Source organism: Lactuca saligna, chromosome 1 (genome assembly GCF_052625555.1).
Source record: "Lactuca saligna cultivar CGN05327 chromosome 1, ASM5262555v1, whole genome shotgun sequence".
Taxonomy (NCBI): domain Eukaryota; kingdom Viridiplantae; phylum Streptophyta; class Magnoliopsida; order Asterales; family Asteraceae; genus Lactuca; species Lactuca saligna.
Window position 1 is genome coordinate 71,039,599 of NC_136417.1, and position 21,530 is coordinate 71,061,128.

Below are 21,530 nucleotides of genomic sequence, written 5' to 3' on the forward strand. Positions count from 1 at the left end.
ATATGATGATCCATTGTTATCTGTTGATGACTTAGCTGATCAGGTTGCTGAGGTTCATGACTATTATGGTATTTTATATTTTTTTTTAGTTTTTCAACTAATAACTTAGATATAAATGGTGTTTTTTATTTTTATTTTTCTGATGAATTAATTTCGCAGATGGATGTTGTTATGTGCATAGGAATAACAACTACTGCTTATGTACTCACCTTGTTTGTTGTAAGGCAAATCCTTTTTGTTTTATATATATTTCGAAATTTTATTTAAATTCTTAATTTGCAAGGTTTAATTAGTCTTTTTACATATTTTGTATAACAGATAAAATATACATAGTGTGTGCTTGGACTCATCCTTGTTTCTCTTTTATGCAATACTCCTTCATTAACAGAATGGTTGTGTAACAAGGTTAATTCTCAATAATAATAATAATAATAATAATAATAATAATAATAATAATAACAATAATAATAATATGATTTTATTTTCTAACTAATGAGTATATTGCGCTATTAGATCGATAGATTCTAAACAGATTAACAAGAATAACAAAGCAAAGAACACGAGAATGGATCAAAGATGTCGAATAATTAATATCTCACACCTCAGAAGAGCTCGATGAAGAACTTCGACTGTAGAGGTGTGGTTAGGGTTACAATGCAATCGCTATTAATGAAAACGTTAACCTCAAAACTATACATGCATGCATATTATATATGCTAACCCTAATACTTTAAACCACAGATGGACAGGCCCAAACCGGGTAATCAAAATGTTAACAAGTAAGCCCATATGACGCAACACTCTAATCCTAACACTAACTTGATTAGTTATTTTTTTGTAGCTATGGGAAACGTACGTTATTACTATGGGATGTGTGGTTTAATTCACATGTGATTCACATGTATTTCACATGAAAATCACATGTAATTCACATATGAATAAGATGTAATTCACATGTAAATCACAAGTTGGTCACATATGAATTACATATGATTCACATGTAAATCACAATTACACATGATTCACATGTAATTCACATATGAATCAGATGTGATTCACACGTAAATCACAATTACACGTGATTCACAAGTAAATCACATATAAATCACATGTAATTTACATATGAATAAACTGTAATACACATGTAAATCACAAAATTGGTCACATATGAATTACATATGATTCACATGTAAATCACATTTACAGGTGATTCACATGTAAATCACATGTAATTCACATATGAAATACAACTTGTATTCTCAGGTCATTAGTAGACAGGTACCGATGCCAACTTTTAAGAAGATGGAGCGCATTCAAGACTCCTCTTATATTTTGAATTCATATTTTGGTGTCTTATATATTACAGAACACACTTGTATTAAAATTATATATATTTAATGCAATGGATGATGTTGTTTACTTGTTTACTATTATATTGTGTTGTGATACTGTACATGACGTCCTCTGCCCCATAACGTTTCCGTTATTCTAGGTTTTGGGGTGTGACAATCATTAATATCTATCCTAGAAACACAGGATTTACAAAAATGAAGGGGGAAAGTAGTAAAGACCCAGCCTTTGTTGAATGATGTGCTGGTTTCTGTGGTGTGATGGTCTCCAATCGATGGAATTAGGATCTTAGGGTTTTAATTTTGGTTTTTGAAATGAAAAATATTGAAATTGGTTAGATATTCATTTTGATTGCGATAACGGATTCAACTTTTGTTAACAAACAAGAGAAAAAGACCGACATATTTGGGAAGAACAGAAGTCGGTGTTGGTGGTGAGGCGTCTTCAATTTGTGCATTTTCTAAATCCAAATAACAACCTCATAGGGTTTAGGCAAAGATTGTGAGTTTTATGGGTACATTGAACAAACATAAATGTTATATTAAAAACAGCGAGACATATGAAATGTGTGCACCTGAACGACTATTCAAACAATTTGTCTTCATCTTCAGAAATGACCGGGTGATGGTGGTAAAGAGAGAAAGACGACGATAGTTGATAACATTGAAAAGAAATGGAGGAGAGACCTAACCTTTTGGTTTTGTTTAATATGAATCAGTCTTCCAGAGAAAATAGAGGAATGCTGAGAACACTCACTTCCTTAAAACCCAAAAAAGAACAGAAATTAGGGATGAAGGGCCACATACTCATTTAGGGAAGGATGAAGATGGATAAAAAGAGGACCCTGTAAAATTGGGGATAATTGAAGATCGGGGACTGCAAGTCAGCTTTTTGAACTTGAAGGAGCGAATTAAATGGGAAGCAGTTCAATTGCGAAGAAAACGATGTCAAGATAAGCTAGATAAGAGGGAAAGATAAAAGGAAAGATGAGCCCGTTCAAAATGAAAAATAATTTTTTATGTATTGGATTAGCCAGTTGTATTCATTGTATTATTTTTTGTACAATGTAGTTTTTTTGGCAACGGCAAACTAACTAACGTACTCCTAAATAACCACCTATGTCTCCACCGAGACTTGAATCCATGGCATCTCCTATGAGAGGATCACTCCTTACCACTAGGCCATTGGCCCTTTGGTCTTGTACAATGTAGTTAAATTTAAATTTTAATATTATTTTGTTGCTGATTACTTTACTATTAGCTTAATGTTTGAACGTTTTAAATTTATTTTTAGAAATAATAAGGTGCGTGTATATATATATATATATATATATATATATATATATATATATATATATATATATATATATATATATATATATATATATATATATAGACACACACACTAGTAGCGTACACGCGCGATGCGATGCGGCGGTGACAATTTGTTTCATTTCGACTATAGTTTCCTGCTGGCTATTATTCGCTTCGGCGGACTTTTTTTTTTTTTTTTTTTTTTTTTTTTTTTTTTTTTGCAATTTGTGCGTAACTTCCTTTTATTGAATGTTATCATTTGTGTTAAAAAATAAAAGTATGTTATTATTTTTGTTAAAAGTAAGTTATGTTTAGTTAAAAACTATAAAAACATTATTCTTTTGGTTTAAAAAAATGAACATGCGTTATTTTGGTTAAATATAATACTATACAACTATTCAGGTTATATCATTATTATATACAAAAAGCTTTTTGCTTGAGGCGAGTTCGTGCACTACACGCATCAGTGTTTTTTGGGGCGTCTGGAATTCTCCTCCTTCTTCTTGTGCGCGTAGGATTGGAGATTTCAGGAAAAAAAAAAAAAAAAAAAAAAAAAGGCAAGCTTCATCTAGGTGAGTCATCTTTGTTTCAATTTGAAGAAGACACGTTTCATGATGGAGGACACCTGGTTTCTTTTTTCCTCTTTCCCAATGCATAGTAGTCGGATTGCTCCACCGCTTTTTTCCTTTTCCTTCAATGTCTTCTCCCTCTTCCCCATTTGATTCAATGATTCTCCATTCTCTCTTCCATTTTCTCTCTCAGGTCGTAAACCAAAAATCACCTAATACCCCTCGTCAGTTCTTCTCTGTCGATCAAACCATGGTTGTCAGGTAATCTCTTTTTCTAGCATTCTCTATCTATTTGATTTTGCATTCTCATAACTTATTCTTTTAATATTTGGAATCTGCAGGGCTGCATTGTTGGTAGAACTTTGAGGTTTTATCATCAGTGGAGGTTCTACATGCCCTCACCTTTTACACCAGTGGTTTCTTTTCTCCAATCCCTTAACATATGGTGTCGTTCTGGCTCATCCTTCTCCAGACTCCAAGCATATTCACCATTCCACTTAATATATAGAATTATGTTGTCCAAACCGAATCATCGGCTTTCACCGCCTCCACTTTATCGGTCGCTAATAGCTTAGTTGTTTTCTTCTACTGGCACTTGACCCACCTCAAAATCTTTCCCTTAATCAGTTCTTCTTTCTCTCCATCGTCTTCCTCTTTCTCTATAAAAATGGGAAGAAAAGAACAAAAACTCCATGGAAATGTCTTGACGATTTGGGTAATTTTTGTTGTAGCTTCTCTCTTGTTTCTATTCTTATCGGTAGTTTAAAGTTCAATTTTCAAGTTTGATTATCTGAGTCTAATTTTTTGGAACTGAATAGTAGGTCGATAAATTCCACGGTCGATCTCACACAATGTTTGAAGCTCTGTTCCCTGACTTCCTTCATCAATCTTGTTTTCTTGAAAATTGAACGAGCCCTAATTTATTGCAAATCACCTGAAAATTAGGTATTATTGTTCTATGAAGTTCTTTATGTTAATAATAGTATTTGTTTATTTGTATTAGGTTTGATTGTCACTACCATGTCAAACTCTCTATGTTCATCTATTTTTCCTTCTCATTCTAACACTGACCATTTAATCTTCTTTTCTGTTGTTCTTGACTATTCAGGTTCAATAGGTTCTTCTCCCTCTTTCAGTTTGACTTTTTGTGGGTCTTGTTGCTAATTATGTTCTATAGTTATATTAGATTTTTGATGTTCCTTTCAGGTTCCATTTAATTTTCATGGCTGGTCTTTCAAGATAAGGTTTTAGGTTTCTTTCCTTATCCTTTTCATCTTGATTTTTTAATTTTTTTTGTCTGTTCTGGAGCTGATAGAAAGTGATGTTTTTCTACCTCAATTAACATATAAAAAAGGGTTTTTTTGCTTCAATTTCTATATAAAAGAATTATAAGAAATAGGGGAACAGAGAGACATATACAGGGATGGGGGGTTAGACAAAGAAGAAAGAAAGCAAAGGACATGTAGTAATGTTCAACTTAAATGATTTAAAGGATTATGAAAGAGGAGATGTCAATACACATAGATAAGGAAGCAACTCCAAACTCAATAGTTCATACATTAATTGAGTTGATAATTTGCAATAATTTTGGAGGGGTAATTTATGATTTTTAAAGTCTCCATCTTTTGGTATTTCATGAAGATTATACTTTTTTTTTCATTTTCTTGTTGGAAATTTGCTTTCAATTTTCATTAAGCTTACAATATTTTGAATCAACTAATATTTAAGATTTATCTATACTTCTTTCGGCTCGTGGTCTGGAGAATTTTGGTTAATCTTGTTCAATACTAGGGTGATAGAAGGCTTAAATGGAATCCATAGCTTTTTTACTTGTTGGATGTTGCTTAATTACCCCTATTAGTTAACTTGTTAAATTTTAGTCGCCTACTACTTACAACACCCATGGAGCTGTACCATACATATGTCTACTAACTTGGAGGCCAGGAAAATATCTGCTTTACTTTAGGTCTGGTTTAATAAGTCACTTTTGTTTGGTAAAACACGGTAAATTGAGTTTTTTTGACACTTTATTTAATTTACTATTACATTTTCATGTTACCACTCCTTCCAAAGACTATTTCAATTGCAAAAATGATAGGAGAGTACGCAGAAAGAGCAGTACACGTATTATCTTGGTAACCTAATTGTGATAGCTCAATTTTTAACTAGCTCAACATTTACGTCTTCCTGGTCTGTTCGGATGTATAAATTTTGACATTCATTAGTTTGTGTTTAGGAACCAATACCTGTACTCATATTACTGATTGGGTTCTATTTGTATTTTAAGAACTATTTAAAGATTTGACATTTTCAGTCTTTTATAAAAAAGTGAGATCAGTGAAACGTTTAGATACTAGAACTTTTTATGTACAACACGACTAGAAGTTCACGCTCCTCTATAACAATAGTGTTATTTGACTACACATACATACACACCTTATATCAATTTTCCAAAATTCTGCTCAACAACGGAAATCATAAATTTCAATAATTGATGTTGAGCAATTAGAAACGAGCTTATTTTTTTTTTTTTAGTTGGAGAATAGATATTGGTGAATTCCTTACATTTGAGAACTACTCAATTTTATCCGGATTGTTGATGTAGATGGAATTATATCGGTTTGAATCGAGTGCAGAGGAGGTGGTTTTGATTTTGCCAATGGCTAACGAGCAACAACAAAGGTATTTATTCCTCCAAGAAATGGTACTATTTTACCTTCTAATATGCAAAAAAAAAAAATCATATTCTTTGTAGTATTCATTTCATATATGTTAAAATAATTTTTTAATACTTATAGAAGCTTTCTGAGTATTTCCTTTTTTTTCTGTTAAACTTATCATACGTACAAGTTTTCAACTCGGTTTGTGTGAATTCTTATGCATTTTTTTATGAGCTCATATCGGATGCCAATAACATGTTTGTTGAAATGCCTCACAGAAATTTCTTATCTACGAACACATTAATTAGTGGATATGCTCTTATTAGTTGCAAATTATCTCCCATCTTCATCTTCTTATTTGAATTTTGGGTTCTTGGTTTTACTTTCTTATTTATTTTTTAATATTTGATTTCCTAGGTGATTTTCATGGAGTAGCGGAAAATAAAGAGTGTTGCACTACTTCCGGACACAACTTTGTGGTTTCTGTCTTCCGGTACTTTGATTATTCATATAGTGTAAAAGAAATTCGTTATTTAGAAATAATCAATTTTTCTAGCTATTGATGTAGTTAATATGATTGTACCCCAAATGGTTTTAGTTCTTTAATGATTTTTTTTTCTTTCAATCGACCATAGAGTGCAAATTAAATAAAGTCGGCAGGTGTATTTTATAGGAGGAAACATGATTCGTTGATGTTCTAAACGTATGCCTCTTCTTCCGTCTTTTCATTTGAAGTGTTTAACGATTAACAAATATTTTACATACTATTTAGGAATATTTCGTTTTGCCTTTTGTTGTATAGTTTTAGTGTTCATGCATTTTTTTTATTATCACTTTTGATTACTGTAAAGTCGAAATCTAACTTCAGTTTTTTCTTGGTTTCATAGTCATGTTTACATGATAAGGAAATAAAACAAGTGTTTGAGCTCATCTTTGGCTGGTTTAAAAGTAAGAGTCAAAACCATGTGCTTTCATATCATTTTTCTCCATGTGTAAAAAGAATAATAAATGAGCGTTTTTTTAGAATTTTATAACATATGTGCAAAAAAGTTTAACTATTATAGTTGATAATGTTCGTACTAATTTGTTTGGAACATAATGTTTATATGATTTTATGTGAAAAGTTATTTTTCTGCTCTAAAATTCAATTAAATATAACTATTGGGTTGGATACCATATCCTATTGTTGTATGGAGCAACTAAATAACATTTGATTTGCTGGCTGCATATGAGTCGTTATAAGTATTGTCTCTTCAAACTCTCAAAATATATAGTTTGATCTTTTCTTTCTAAAATAGGATAAAAATTTTGGGTAATTTCTAAGTTTTCTTTACTGTTGATTGCAACAATGTAATTGTTTTATATCTTTTTTATACCATCATGCTTATTTCAAATATGTGAACATCTCTAAATATAGTATTTATGTAGTTATGAGCTTGGAAGCAACAACATACAAGATGATGGTTTATTTAAAATTTTAGTGTTATCTCATCGTACTTCAAACAAAAATATTTGCAGGCAATGTACCTTGGTCTTTAGTCGTTATAGCAATGTATTTTAACTTTTTTATTTATAATAACAATTTACATTGAGTGGACTCTTCTTTTGTTATACACTTAACTAAAATATTATGCTATTCGTGGGCCGTGCTTAGCATGGCCATTAACATTGCTAGTATTACTATAAAAAAATAGGATGAATCATGGTCCTTGTTTTATCTTGCGAAACCGAGTTAAATTGTTTTTAAAGATTTAGATATCATCTTGCTTTCTAAAATATCTTGGATTTTACATCATTAATTTTTTTTAAACTTCCAATTTTGTATTTTTGTAGCTGTGGTGTTTTGAATATATAATGTAGTAAGAATTGACATTATTCCAACATATTGTAATTCGGTTTACTTGAGTATATCAAATTCTTTTATTAATAGTGAAATACCAATATAATCGAATTATTAATACAATTTATTGAATCAGTAGACATTATTCCAACATATTGTAAAATCGGTTTACTTGAGTATATCAAATTCTTTTATAAATAGTGAAATACCAATATAATCGAATTATTAATAAAATTTAGTGAATTAGTAGACATGCTTATAAATATATTGATTTGTTATATTAAGTTGTTTAAAAAATATGCATTTATGTTTAAGTGTGAAGTAACGAAATATCTTATGTATTTTATTGTAACTTTCTTAAAAATAACCAAATTTTTTAAGAAAAAAATGGTTATAGTTAATGTGATGTAAGGTGTTTTCATGTTTTGAGCTTACATTTTGGTTTATTTAATTATATATTATGATAAGTTAAGACTTTCATTATATGTCACGATCCTTTTTTATTGAATAAATGTATTATGCCATCTAATTCGCAAATCAATCTATGTAGAATAAAGTAATGAATTTAAGTAATTGAATGAATGAGCATTATGTATTAATCCAACGTTTTCTGAAAGGAAAACTAAAATATTTATACGAAAAAATTAGTTAATCAACACTTTCATCAAAGTTAAAAGACGATTTGAGTAGAAATTACATGTCAATGTTCCCAAAGGATGACATTTCTCTAACGGTATGCTTATCTCTTGGAAGAATATAGAAACAATCTTAAATTGACTCATATAAAATATTATTTTTATTGAGTAGGATGATATATTTTAGACAAAAAATGAAAACCAGATCCATTTTCAAAATTTATTGCAGGAAATCCATCCCAACTGTGGTAATTGCAAATTTTATGAGATTCATTATTTTGTAACATCTATCCTAATAATTGCATTCAGTAGCAATATATTCATAGTTAAATGCAGGTACAATGCTACAATAGCAACATATTTAATAACAACAAATTCACCAAGCTCTATCACAAATAGTTGAATAGCACCTCAACTTCGTTATGCATCTTCAATGTGTGTGATTTAATCATTAAAAAAATATTAAATAGGTCCCCAAGTAAGTGATTTAATCATCTGCTACACAAAGAATAAACAATCATGGCAAAAAAGGAGAGGAGAAAATCGACTCATCAGGCTACCATACGCTACCAGTTATCATTGGTTTCATTTTGAGTTCGACGCTTTGATACATATAGCTAACATTCGAGAGTCACCAATCTTGAAAAACTATGAACACAACAAAAGATAGCACACAGAAAAGACATAAAGGTACAAAAAAAAAACAATAGGTTAAAACTATGCTTTAAGATGATAAAATAATGTAGATAACTATAGGAAAATCTAAAAACCCTTTTTCAAACAGATCCAAATTCCTTTTTTCATCTGAAAATTTTCTCTAATATGAAGATGAAGACCATCACACGACAACAGATCTGAAAACCACGACGACAGGTATTACTATTTTTTAAAAACGAAATACATCAGTTGCACACACACATACACGGTTAAAAGAACACAATTAATAAGTAACACACTTGCTATCAAAATATCACTTTGACAACATCACATGCCTCCAACATTTCATATCTGAGATCAGTCTTTGATTTTTCAACTTTGTCATAACCTCAATATTTATATTTTCTAAATCTTTACATTTATCTTCATTCCTGCTTGATCTGTTAGAGTTCAAATATACAATAGAAATAAAACCACAAAATCAGTATTTCTTATGTGTGAAATCGAACCTGTAAGGATTGTGATAGAAACAAAAAAAAAACGTAATAAATATAACATAGGCTGAAATTGTTTGTTCAACAAAATAATATATAGTACACAAAAATATAACCTCTTAGAACTCTAAAACACCAAGAAAAATCGGAGGTTCGTTCACTATGTTCCAGAACTTTGGACTTGAAAAAAACATGGTTCGTTCAACAGTCTTGAGAAGAAAACCAAAAATCAAACAAACTAAAAAAACCAACCTTTCTCTACATCACGATTATTTGAGCTCTAGCACATGAAATCGAAACCTACACAAAAATCGGTTATCACACATGATATAAGGAAAGAGATTTTGACTACCGATTCGCAGATGGGGTTCATATTCATAAGTCGATGGGTGTAACGAAAGTCCTGAGGAATGGTGAGGTTTTTGAGCGAGATTTAGGTGGCGTCGTTAATTTGGCGGTGATGTAGAGTATAGTGGTGATGTTTACCGGTAGATCGTCGGGTCGATGATTTCGGAGGTGGCTAACAATGAAAGCGGCCATCATATTGGTGGGAGAGGCACGTTCGGCGGACTTAGGGTTTCGAAAAGCTGAGAATGTTTATACAACGTTATTAGGTTTAGGGTTTGAAAGGAGTTCTTAATTTATATGTATGATTATTTTAAAGTCTCAATTTCTATCGGTTAATTTCACTTCACATGGATTACCAACTTAGATTACCAACTATTAAATCTAGCCATTCAAAATTGATCAAATGAATGAGATTTTACCGCCTTATTTTTAAGACTTTGATCTTAAAAACTTTTGGAATTCTATTATAAATGCATTATAAAGTAGTATAGATATATAGGTTTAGATGCATGTCTTTCTTTGATGATGGTTGAAAATATTGTTTGGTTTTTGTTGACCACATGACAATATATATGTATAAGATGGTCTGGCTTTCTCAATATTTCAGATTATATAGTTATATAAGTCAAGTTATTCAGCTAATTTCTTTAGATTTATGTATTCTTAAAATTGCTTGTGATTTAATTACTAAATTTCTTTAGATTTATATGGCTGCTTGGTCTAATCATAAACATGTACCAAAACATTTCTAGAACAATTAACCAATTTTGACTAGAACTGTGGAATACTTATCATGTTTTAAAATGTGGTCATTTCCTTCTTTTGTCCTATATATAGATATATATATACATAAATATATTGAGAAGTCATAACCAATTGACCCTTAACTAGTAGTGTAAAACCTCACTACCTCCACCAACATTGACTCTTGTTTTGATTTTTATTATCATTCCACGTTTTAAAACTTCAAAGCAAGTGTTACGACTAGTTGGTCTTTTATCATTTTCACACCAAATAGAAGTAAATGGTAGAATAACGTGGTCTTTTATGTGTACTTTATGATGACTTTTGTAAATAACGAACTTAAAATGATAATGGATTTGTTATTCATCTCTATCTATGCCTCAAAAAGTCAGGTTATGTTTGGCAACTGATAGCCTTAGGGTGTGTTTGGTAAAAGTAGCTGTTAGCTGGAAGCGGGTAGCGATTAGCTGGTAGCGTGTAGCTGGTAGCGGGAAGCTGTAGCTTTTATTTGTTATATGAATGTTTGGCAAAAGTAGCTGGAAGCTTTTGAAATATATAAAATTACATAAAAGGACAATTTTATTAAAAATAAAAAAATATATATAAATATATTTTTAAGGGTAATTATGGAAATTGATTTCAAAAGCTCCGGAGCGTTTTGTTAAAAGCTACATGAAATAGCTTTTAGAATCGGAGCGTTTTGTTAAAACTAAAAGCTAAACGCTCGTACTGCCAAACGAAGCTTTTTGTTTAAACTAGAGCGTTTTGTCAAAAGCTAAAAGCTAGAAGCTCCAAACGCTTCCAAAAGCTCCGTACCAAACACGCCCTTAGGTAAAAGCTAGTAGGAAAGAATAAAATAATATAGAAAAAAAAACATGTCGAAAAATATTTTTCTATAATTATTAACAAAAGATACATATGGAAGAATTTTTTAAAAATTCTATAAGCATTAGGATCTAAAGATCAAAAAATAAATAAACTAAGTTTATAACACATCAAAAGCTTTAAAGAGAGTGATTGTTGATATTTAATACAACGATCTAAAAAAACAAATAAACATACACATCAAATTTAAGTGATTGTTGATATTTAATATTTTTTTACTATTTATTCTTTGTCGTTCATCTCTATCTATGCAGGCCATCCTCCACCATTTGTTTTTGTTTGTTGTCTCCATGATTATTAGAACAACTTTTGTCCAAATTATAAGCAGTTTTTGTTTGTTTTATGGAATAATAGCTTTTGTAGGTCCCAAAAACCAATTAAATAATTAATAATATTCGAATTGGGCTCCATCTTCACCATCCATCCATCGATGCTACCTCTCATGGCGGCCATTTCTCTTTTTCCTTCTTCATCTGCCTAATTCGAAAAGCATTCTTCTCTGGATTCATTCAATCTAATCTTTAAATTCATCGAACTTTCCCCTTTTCCACTTCAAGTCTCTTGACTCCTTTTCAACTTTCCATCAAGAATCTAGTCTTTCCACAGATTCGAATATGGAAATCTAATGTTATTCAAGTTTCTTGATTACTAATTCATTAAAAAGATTCATCTTTTGGTTCTGGGTCATGGAGAAACAGATTAGTTTTCGAATGGGAAAGATGGAAAAACAGCAGAGTTTTCGTGTTTCTGCTATGGAGAAACAAAAGAGCTTTCGAATAGCCATGGGAAGACAGATGAGCTTCGGTGTTGACAGAAAGAAACCCAAAGATTCACCAGGAAAACGTGGGGATTCTACGCTTCATCTCGCTTCTAGAGGAGCTAATCTATCAAAAGTCATCGAAATCGTTCAGAGTGTTGGCCTCGATGGATTATCGAAACAAAATCAAGAAGGAGAAACCCCTCTTTATGTTGCTGCAGAAAATGGACACTCACATATCGTAGCACAGTTTCTGAAACACCTCGATCTTCAAACTGCATCAATCGCCGCCAACAATGGCTACGATCCCTTTCATATCGCCGCAAAGCAAGGACATTTAGGTATATACGAATTACCCCAATACCCTTCTTCCATTTTTGTTCTTAATTTCATATAATCAAATCAAGATTCAAAGATTCAAAATTAAAGGTTCGAACTTTTTCGGTTTCTGTGATCTTTTGCAGAAGTGTTGAGGGAGCTCTTGAGTTCTTTCCCGAATTTAGTGATGACGACGGATTCAGCGAATTCGACTGCTTTACACACAGCAGCTGCACAAGGACACACAGATGTAGTCAACTTGCTTCTTGACGCTGATTCAAATCTTGCGAAAATAGCGAGAAACAATGGGAAAACAGTGCTTCATACTGCAGCAAGAATGGGTCATTTGGAAGTTGCGAAATCTGTATTGACAAAAGATCCAAGCATCGGTTTCAGAATCGATAAGAAAGGTCAAACTGCTCTTCACATGGCTGTAAAAGGTCAAAACATGGACATGGTGGTTGAGTTAATCAAACCCGATCCTACTGTTTTGAGTTTAGAAGATAACAAAGGGAACACCGCTCTTCATATTGCCACCAAAAAGTGTCGTACTAAGGTTAATTTCTCACCTTTTCCTTCATTCGAAATCGTATAATTTTAGTAAAAAAACAGACATGCAAATGGAAATTCTAACACCCTTTTAACAGATTGTGAAATCCCTGCTGTCGTTTGAGGAAATCAATGTAAACGCAGTCAACAAAGCGGGAGAGACGCCATTAGACATAGCAGAAAACTCGAAAGTGTCAGAAATGGTGAATGTTTTACGTGAAGCAGGTGGCGCTCACTCTAAAGACTTCGGAAAGCCGCCGAACGCCGCCAAGCAACTGAAACAGACGGTGAGTGACATTAAACATGACGTCCAGTCACAAATCCGGCAGACCAGACAAACTGGATTTAGGGTTCGGAAGATTGCAAAGAAGGTGAAGAAGCTTCATATAAGTGGTCTCAACAACGCAATAAACTCCGCCACTGTGGTGGCGGTTCTGATAGCCACCGTGGCTTTTGCCGCCATTTTCACAGTTCCCGGGCAGTATGTGGAGGAGAAAAAAGATGGGTTTTCTCTTGGGCAGGCAAATATAGCGAAAAGTGCTGCTTTTATAATGTTCTTTTTGTTTGATAGTTTGGCGCTTTTTATATCATTGGCTGTGGTTGTGGTTCAGACATCGATTGTGGTGATAGAAGAGAAGGCAAAGAGACAACTTATGTTTGTGATTAACAAGCTTATGTGGTTGGCTTGTTTGTTCATATCGATTTCTTTTATTTCTCTTACTTATGTGGTTGTGGGAGCTCATGAGAGGTGGCTAGCCATTTATGCAACTGTGATTGGTGCAACGATTATGCTTGCTACAATTGGGTCGATGTGTTATTGTGTTGTGAGGCATAGAATGGAGGAGAAGAAGTTGAGAAACATAAGGAGGGCGGAGACGAATTCACATTCTTTTTCGATGATGTCTATGGCTTCGGATCCTGAGATTTACAATGAGAAATACAAGAGGATGTATGCTGTGTGAAAGGAAATCGATTCATGGGTTGGAGAAACGAAGGTTGTTACTAACTAGTTTTGGATCAAGAAACACATGGAGTAGAACGACATGTGAGTCTATCTATATCGTTGTGTAATGAATCTAATCATGAGACAAACGTCTAAGTTTGTATATATAGTTGATAGTACAACTTCATTGCAGGGAAAGTTGTGTATTCTATGCTTTTTTGAAGTGATTCTTATTTCATGATTGTTTAGATTACGAAGTGTAACATCCCACATATTTAAAAGAACCTGAAGAATCTAGAATATTATGTGTATGCTTTTAGAATTCATATATGGAATGATCACCTTCTAGAAAAGACCCCTTTAGTTTCATTGCAATTAAGTAATTTGTCTTTTCATTTTGTTCTTTGAGAATTTTCATGTACATATATGAATAACTAAAAGTTCTCATAATGGTTACATAACTGGAAGCTTTGATATATGCATGGAAGGCACAAATGGAGGATGCACACAAACACTTGAAAGGATTGGAATCCGAGTGCAGATTTATGAGATATGTGAGGAGTGACATCAACATGCTTGGAAGGTATCTACGCTGAGAGATTCATTACTGCAAGTTACTTTTCTAGAGGTGGCAAAGTTGTGGTCAACACTCAAGCGGATAGGTATTACGGAGCTTCTTTCCTGAAAGCATGTGTGGATACATCACAATTTGATCGCGCTATATGTAAGCATGCATTAGTTGGTGGAGTAGGCAACACAAAATGTTTGTGGCAAAGCGGGAAGCTAGAGCCTAGAGTGGTCTATGATTTTTCATTAGAGTGGATCATACTTTGACAGGGTGAGTGTCATGGATGATGAGACCAAAATCATGACAAATGCGAGAAACTTGAAGGATACGACGACTTTGTAGTGGCGGTGTCCGCATGACAATGAAAGATGTACGTATATCATTGATTCATCGATATTTTGGTTGATTTCATTCAAGAATGTAGAATAGTATGATTCTCATTACGTAAAAGTGTACAACAAGGGGTACATATACAAAGATATTGGGCCTAAACCCTAGAACTATCACGAGATGGGCTATACATGGACAATATATGATATGCTAACATCTCCCTGCAGTTGGATCGGGAGGATGATTCCGAACGTAGAAGATAGAACGGAAGCCATTTGGCGAAGATATTGGCATACTGAGTAGAAGATAGAAGATAGAACATGCGAACTAGACCGCGAGCAACCTGGTCGTGCACAAAGTGGATGTTTATTTCGATGTGTTTGGTGTGTTGGTGTTGGACTAGGTTTGTTGACATGTAAACAAAACTAATGTTGTCACAGTATACAATATTGGCCTTAGTCGGAGGACATTGAAGCTCCCGAAGAAGATTACAAACCCAACATTTCTCTACAACCGTGCAGTGGACCGACAGATAACATTTTGGCGCTTGGAGGACCAAGAGATGAGCTTATCGCCGAGAAAAACACAATAACCGAAAGTAGATCTACAGGACACTGGACACACACCCCAGTCGGCGTCTGATTATGCAACCAAATCGGAAGATGTGGAAACATGCAGCTGAAGACAATGATCAAGAGTGCCCCTGACATAACGAAGAGTACGCTTGAGAGCGTGAAGATAAGGCTCTCATGGATCATGCATGAAAAGGCAAATTTGATGAACAACAAATGCAGTGGCTGGATGGGTAAATATAAGATACGGAAGAGCACCTGTAAGGTTGTGATATAAGGATGGGTCAAATAAAGGATCTCCTGGGGCATCCAACTTATGAGTAGTCTCAACTTGGGTACGGGATAGATTGCAATTTAGCATTTAAGCATATTCAAGTATCTCTGAGGCATACTTCTTCTAAGAAAGAAAGATACCCTTTTGGTCAGGTGGCAGAGACACCCAAAAAATAATTGAGAGCTCCAAGATCAGACATAGCAAACTCTCGTCTAAGTTGAGTGGTTATCAACTGAAGAAGAGTCGTAGAGGAAGCAATGAGCATAATATTGTCAACATATAGAAGAAGGTAAGATATATAAGTCCAAAAATGATATGTAAATAGGGAAGAGTCTGTCAGTCAGTGATGGAAGCCTATATGAAGGGTGTGTTGAGCAAATTGTTGGTACCAGGTTCGAGGGGCCTGATTGAGGCCGTAGAGGGATCTCTGTAGATGTCATACATGATCTAAGTGTTAGGGGTCATGGAAACCCGATGGCTAGTGCATATAGACAGTCTCATGTAGGTGACCATGAAGAAATGCATTCATCACATCAAGCTGGTGAATAGGACATTTTCTAGAGAATGCAAGACTAAGAACAGTAACGAATAGTAGTCGTTTTGAAAAACGGGCTAAATGTCTCATCGCAGTCAATAGCCGGTTGTTAGTTGCACCCATTGGCTTCAAGGCGCGCTTTATAGCGCGAAAGAAAGCCTTCTGCATTGAACTTCTACTTAAATAACCACATGGACTGTACCACATTAGCTTCCAAAGGGCATGGAACCAATACCTAAGTACCATTTGCAATTAGTGCATTATACTCATCATGCATGGCTTTTTTCTTGTTTGGATCTATCAAAGCATGGACATGCGACCTAGGAACAAAGGATATGGAGGATGAGTGAAGATTTAGGCGATCAATGGGTTTAAAGATACCATGTTGGTAGCATATGGTCATATGATGAATGGGTGGAGGAAATGTTGGTGAGGTGGTGAGTAATGAGATGGTGGTGGGGATGGGGTGTGATCCTGAGGATATGGAGATGGAGGATTACCCTCTTCTAGAGTAGGGTTGTTCTATGAAGGTTGAAGTATCTGGTGAGTAAAATAAAAGACATTAGAGTCAAGGAAATCATGTGAAGGGGGCTTGGTGTGGGTGACAGAGTTGTATGGAAAAACAGTTTCATCGAATGTAACATGAAGAGAGATGATGACCTTTCGAGAGGAGAGGTCAGCGGAATCCACGGTGAAAGGCAGGATACCCAAGGAATTGTTGGATTAGGTGTCTAAGCCCATAACTATTATTGTTATGTATTTAACCCGAGAGTAGCATGGTCCATTTGGGTTGCATATCACCAGGACAATTTGATAGGATAGACTTTTGAGAAGAGGTTATTTATGATTTGTTAATATATTATAAGTTCTAATATATTAATATGAAATCATATCATTTAATTAGTATTGATCAAGAATTAATTTGGAATTAATTTTGTCATCGAAGGAGACTAATTAAATATAAGGGGTTGATTGGTAAGTCATTTATTCTTATGGTGTGGGCCAATAATCCATGATTCCTTAGGTTGGGCTAAACCCATGTGACAACCCATGGATGATCCATGGAGGTTTAAACCCATGGATCCTAAGGAATATGGAAGGTCATGGCCATTAAGGTTTACATGGTGTAACCCTAATCTTGCCACACTATATAAGAAGCCCCCTAGCATCCAAAATCGTGCATTAGTATTCTTGGATAATCATTAAGCCAATTTGGTGTTAAGATATTCTCTCAAAAGTCGTCATTTGTCCAAAGGTGTGTTGTGATTCCATTTAAGGCATATATACTATTGGTGCTAAGTTCTTAAATGTCAAAGGCTTCCAACTACAACACAAGGTATGTCATCTAACTAGAATTTTGTAGTAAAGATACTCCATTATATGCTAGGTAGGATGATGCTTTGGAAAAACAATTTTTGCATGTATATTAGAGAAAACATAGATCCAAAGCATCTAGGGTTGCATGTACACCATATGAGTGTTAGAATACTCAAAACCCTTCAGTAGTATCAGAGCCTAAGGTTGTTTTCCAATATACTTGATGCTAATTGCTTTCAAAAGCTTAAAAAAATCGATTTTCTGCTTTCTGGACAATGGACTCGCCGAGTCCCCTCACAAATCTGACCAACTCGCCGAGTAAGTTCATGCACTCGACGAGTTAGTGCTCTAGAATGCAGATTTTCGAGTTCTAAGGCTGGAATTAGACTAGGATCATTACCCTAAACTATTTTTTGAACTTATAAACCTGTTTTTGATGTGGTAATGATCATGCTTATCCAATTTTAATAGATAATTGTCAAAGTTTCATGTTTTGTATTAGTTTATACGGTTAGGCTAATTACATGAAATTTGTTTGATATGAATTGTCTTGCTCTTATGAGTTTAATTTAAATCATAGACAAATTGTTTCATTTGGTAAGTCATAATAGTTTATCTAAATGTTTTTTTTGATGAATTCTATAACTTGTCCACAAGTTATGGAAAGTGAAGAGTCTTATTTTTAAATGTCATCTTAAATGGTTTTATGTCATCCAACTTGTCCTCAAGTTATGAAACATGAAGAGTCCTTTTCATAAATGTTTTGCTTTTCATAAATGTTTTATGAACTCCATAACTTGTACTCAAATTATGGATTTTCATGAGTCTTTTCATTAAAACCTATATTAAACTCATAAGTTATGGATTCCAAAAGTTTTTGAATAGTTCAAAACTTGCCCTTAAGTTTTGGAATTTGTAAATGTAAAAGTCTAACTTTTGAAACATTTAATTCCAAACCCTAGAATTTTAAAGTTTAAAATTCTACCCTTATATTATTATATACATATATATATATATATATATATATATATATATATATATATATATATATATATATATATATATGTATGTATGTATAAGAATAATGTCAATCTTACCGTTAGTATGCCTCATTCACGAAGCCGATCTATAAGGGGGGTATAAGGTTACTACCTATAAAATGGAAGTTTAATGGGTGTCCACTCTCACCCACCGCTTCCTTGACTGGTGGAGGATTGTTAGCCGAACGGGTAGAATAGGATATTAATTCTCATTATAAGTATATTGATAAGTATAAAGTAACTAAAACTTTATTAAAATTCCCAATCTTAGTTACTTTAGGAAAAATGTGAATATGGTGCTAACTCATGAAATTGCACTTTACACCCTGTTAAGTCGTTAATGGAGCGTGTGTGGTTAACCGGCATACTAATCTGGACTGACAATGCATGGCAAAGGGTAGCTTGATGTTAATCACAGATCAATGGAGTGTGTGTGGTTAACCGACACATTGATTAGGTGGTTGTAACATTGGGTGTACCAAGCTAATTTGCATGGTTATTCACACCTTGTTTGTGATCCTCGACATCCTAGTCACAAACTTGAAGGGCACAATCAAGATTTAAACATGTCATTGACAAGTTCAATGAATCTCAACGGATCTAGGAATTTCAATCCATTTAAAACTTAATAATCAATTTTGTTTTTCTTGGTGGAAATTGGTAAATCGTCATTTACCTACCTTCAAATATTTTGCAATTGGATTACGACATCCCTCTTCCAAATTGTAAAATATTGTGTTAGGTCCTAGCCTTAATATTTCATTTGGGTGTGATATTAAGGACTTAAATCAACTAAGTTTAATTTCTCCAATGTAGATGTCTAGTTCAGACAACTATGGTCTTCCCAAATCTTTTGGAACAAGCTTTCCTCTTGAAGATGATGTTCCATGATTGGATCATGGAAGTGGAAATCATACTTCACTTCCTCCACCTCCTCCAATTATTCTCCGTGACCCACAAGCTCGAAGACTTGAAAAGTTCAAGATCACTCAATCCCTGTTGGCTAGTAAACACAAAGATGGAAAGTCTATATATGTTCATGTCTTGGACATGAAGCTGCATATTGATAGGGTGGGAATGTTGGGTGTCATGTTCCCAAGGAAGTTGGCTATTGACTTGATTCTTCAGTCACTTCCCGAGTCATATAGTGAGTTCGTTAAAGACTACTATGTGACAGATCACGACATGACCCTTATTGATCTTAACTATTTGCTAATTGCTGCTGAATCAACAATGATTTGGTGCATTGTTCAAGCAAATTTGATTGGTAGATCAACATCCCAAGTTGACATGGACATCCCAAAAATGATTTCTTCTCATAAAGGAAAGGAATTGGCCATGGTTAAAAGTTTTGATTATAAGAGAAAGGCCAATTCTGAGACTGTTCCAGGTACCATTCCAAATGAGCCTGTGTGTTTCTATTGCCAAGGAAAGGGACATTGGAAGTGAAACTGCCCTGACTAGCTGAGAACTTTAATCAAATTGTATGGTTCTCCTTCAGGTATGTCCACTATTTAACTCTATTAAGTTCCTAATTTTTTATTCTTAATACATAATGTGATAAGTTTTGCATTTTGATGTTTTGTAGGATCATGCAAAAGGAATGAAGCTTAAAAGTAAGAGCATACTGAATCTGATCGCGAAGAGATGGATTTCGATCGTATGGTTCGAAGATCGGATTTTTGAGCTACTACTTAGAAGTTATGATAGATTGCTTAGAAATATGTAATAATATAGTTTTCATTTGTAATTGTGTTGTAACGAAAAGTTTTTTCCGCAATTTTATAAATAAAAGAAAATTTTTTATTTTAATTTATTTTAAACTTTCCTTGCAATGGCATTTGTGAAAATTGATGTATGTATGTTTTTATTTTTAGCAATATGGATATGATTCTTTCATTTGTGGAAGTGTCAAATTCACCAAATAAGGAAATATTCTCATCACCCAAGTTTCAGTTGGATAGAAACTTGGAATTATACAACTTATATTGTGTGATGAAAGAGAACCTTTGTCTTTGGGATATTAAGACTAATTTCTTGTTCACATAAATATGTGAGTCAAGTGAAGGATTAGGAGATTAGATACACTTGGTTGTGCGTTGGTGAGGTCCACCACAAAGATCGATAATACTCTTCATCATGATTTACTAAAAGCTAATAGATATGGTTATGCTTACAAGTTTAAGTATAATTCTAAAACATTGGAAAAGTTTCAATGTATGGCAGAACGAATGAGAAGAATCAAATTAGGCAGAAAGATAAAAGTTTCTCCAATCTGAAAAGATGGGAGAGTACTTTAGTATTATGTTTTATGATAATCTTAATGATTATGGAAAACCATATCACAATTGATCCTATAAGGATATCTTAGTGCATTTGTATGGTTAAGAAGAGGAATCATGAATTGTAGAAATGGTTAAATCAAATAGATGAATCATACTTCATTCCAAAATCAAGTCATAGAGTTGCACTCCAAGATTGTGGCTTGAGTGACATAATCTTAAGAAAGGTTTATAACACTCATCAAATGGAGATTAAAATGTTTCTTACTCTTGTACATTTAAAATTGGTAGGGTTGATGTTTTGGATAAAACAAAGGCCAACTAAGACCAATTATATGAAGTGTTATTCTTGATAAGAATCTGCACTAACTCTTGAATATTTGGTTGTCAAGTAAAGTTTCTAGACAAAGAGAATCTTATATGTCAAGAGGTCAGTGGGGGTCTTAAAGATCTTTAAAACGTTTCAAGAACTATTCAAGAATAAAACCTATTGTTTATCACTAGCACACGACTTGAGGTTTGTAACCTATTGTGTTGACATATTCTTGTT

General features: G+C 33.5%; 1 protein-coding gene and 1 pseudogene across 1 annotated transcript; both read left to right on the forward strand.

The window, feature by feature from the left end:
- The window catches only part of LOC145008255 (uncharacterized), a 223,153-nt pseudogene that overhangs the window by 20,183 nt on the left and 181,440 nt on the right, over positions 1-21,530 (forward strand).
- Positions 11,910-14,310, forward strand: LOC145039551 (uncharacterized). Its single transcript, XM_078987590.1, has 3 exons — positions 11,910-12,593; positions 12,717-13,126; positions 13,218-14,310. Exons 1-3 carry the CDS (start codon positions 12,182-12,184, stop codon positions 14,079-14,081), a joined length of 1,686 nt encoding a protein of 561 aa, XP_078843716.1. The 5' UTR covers positions 11,910-12,181; the 3' UTR covers positions 14,082-14,310.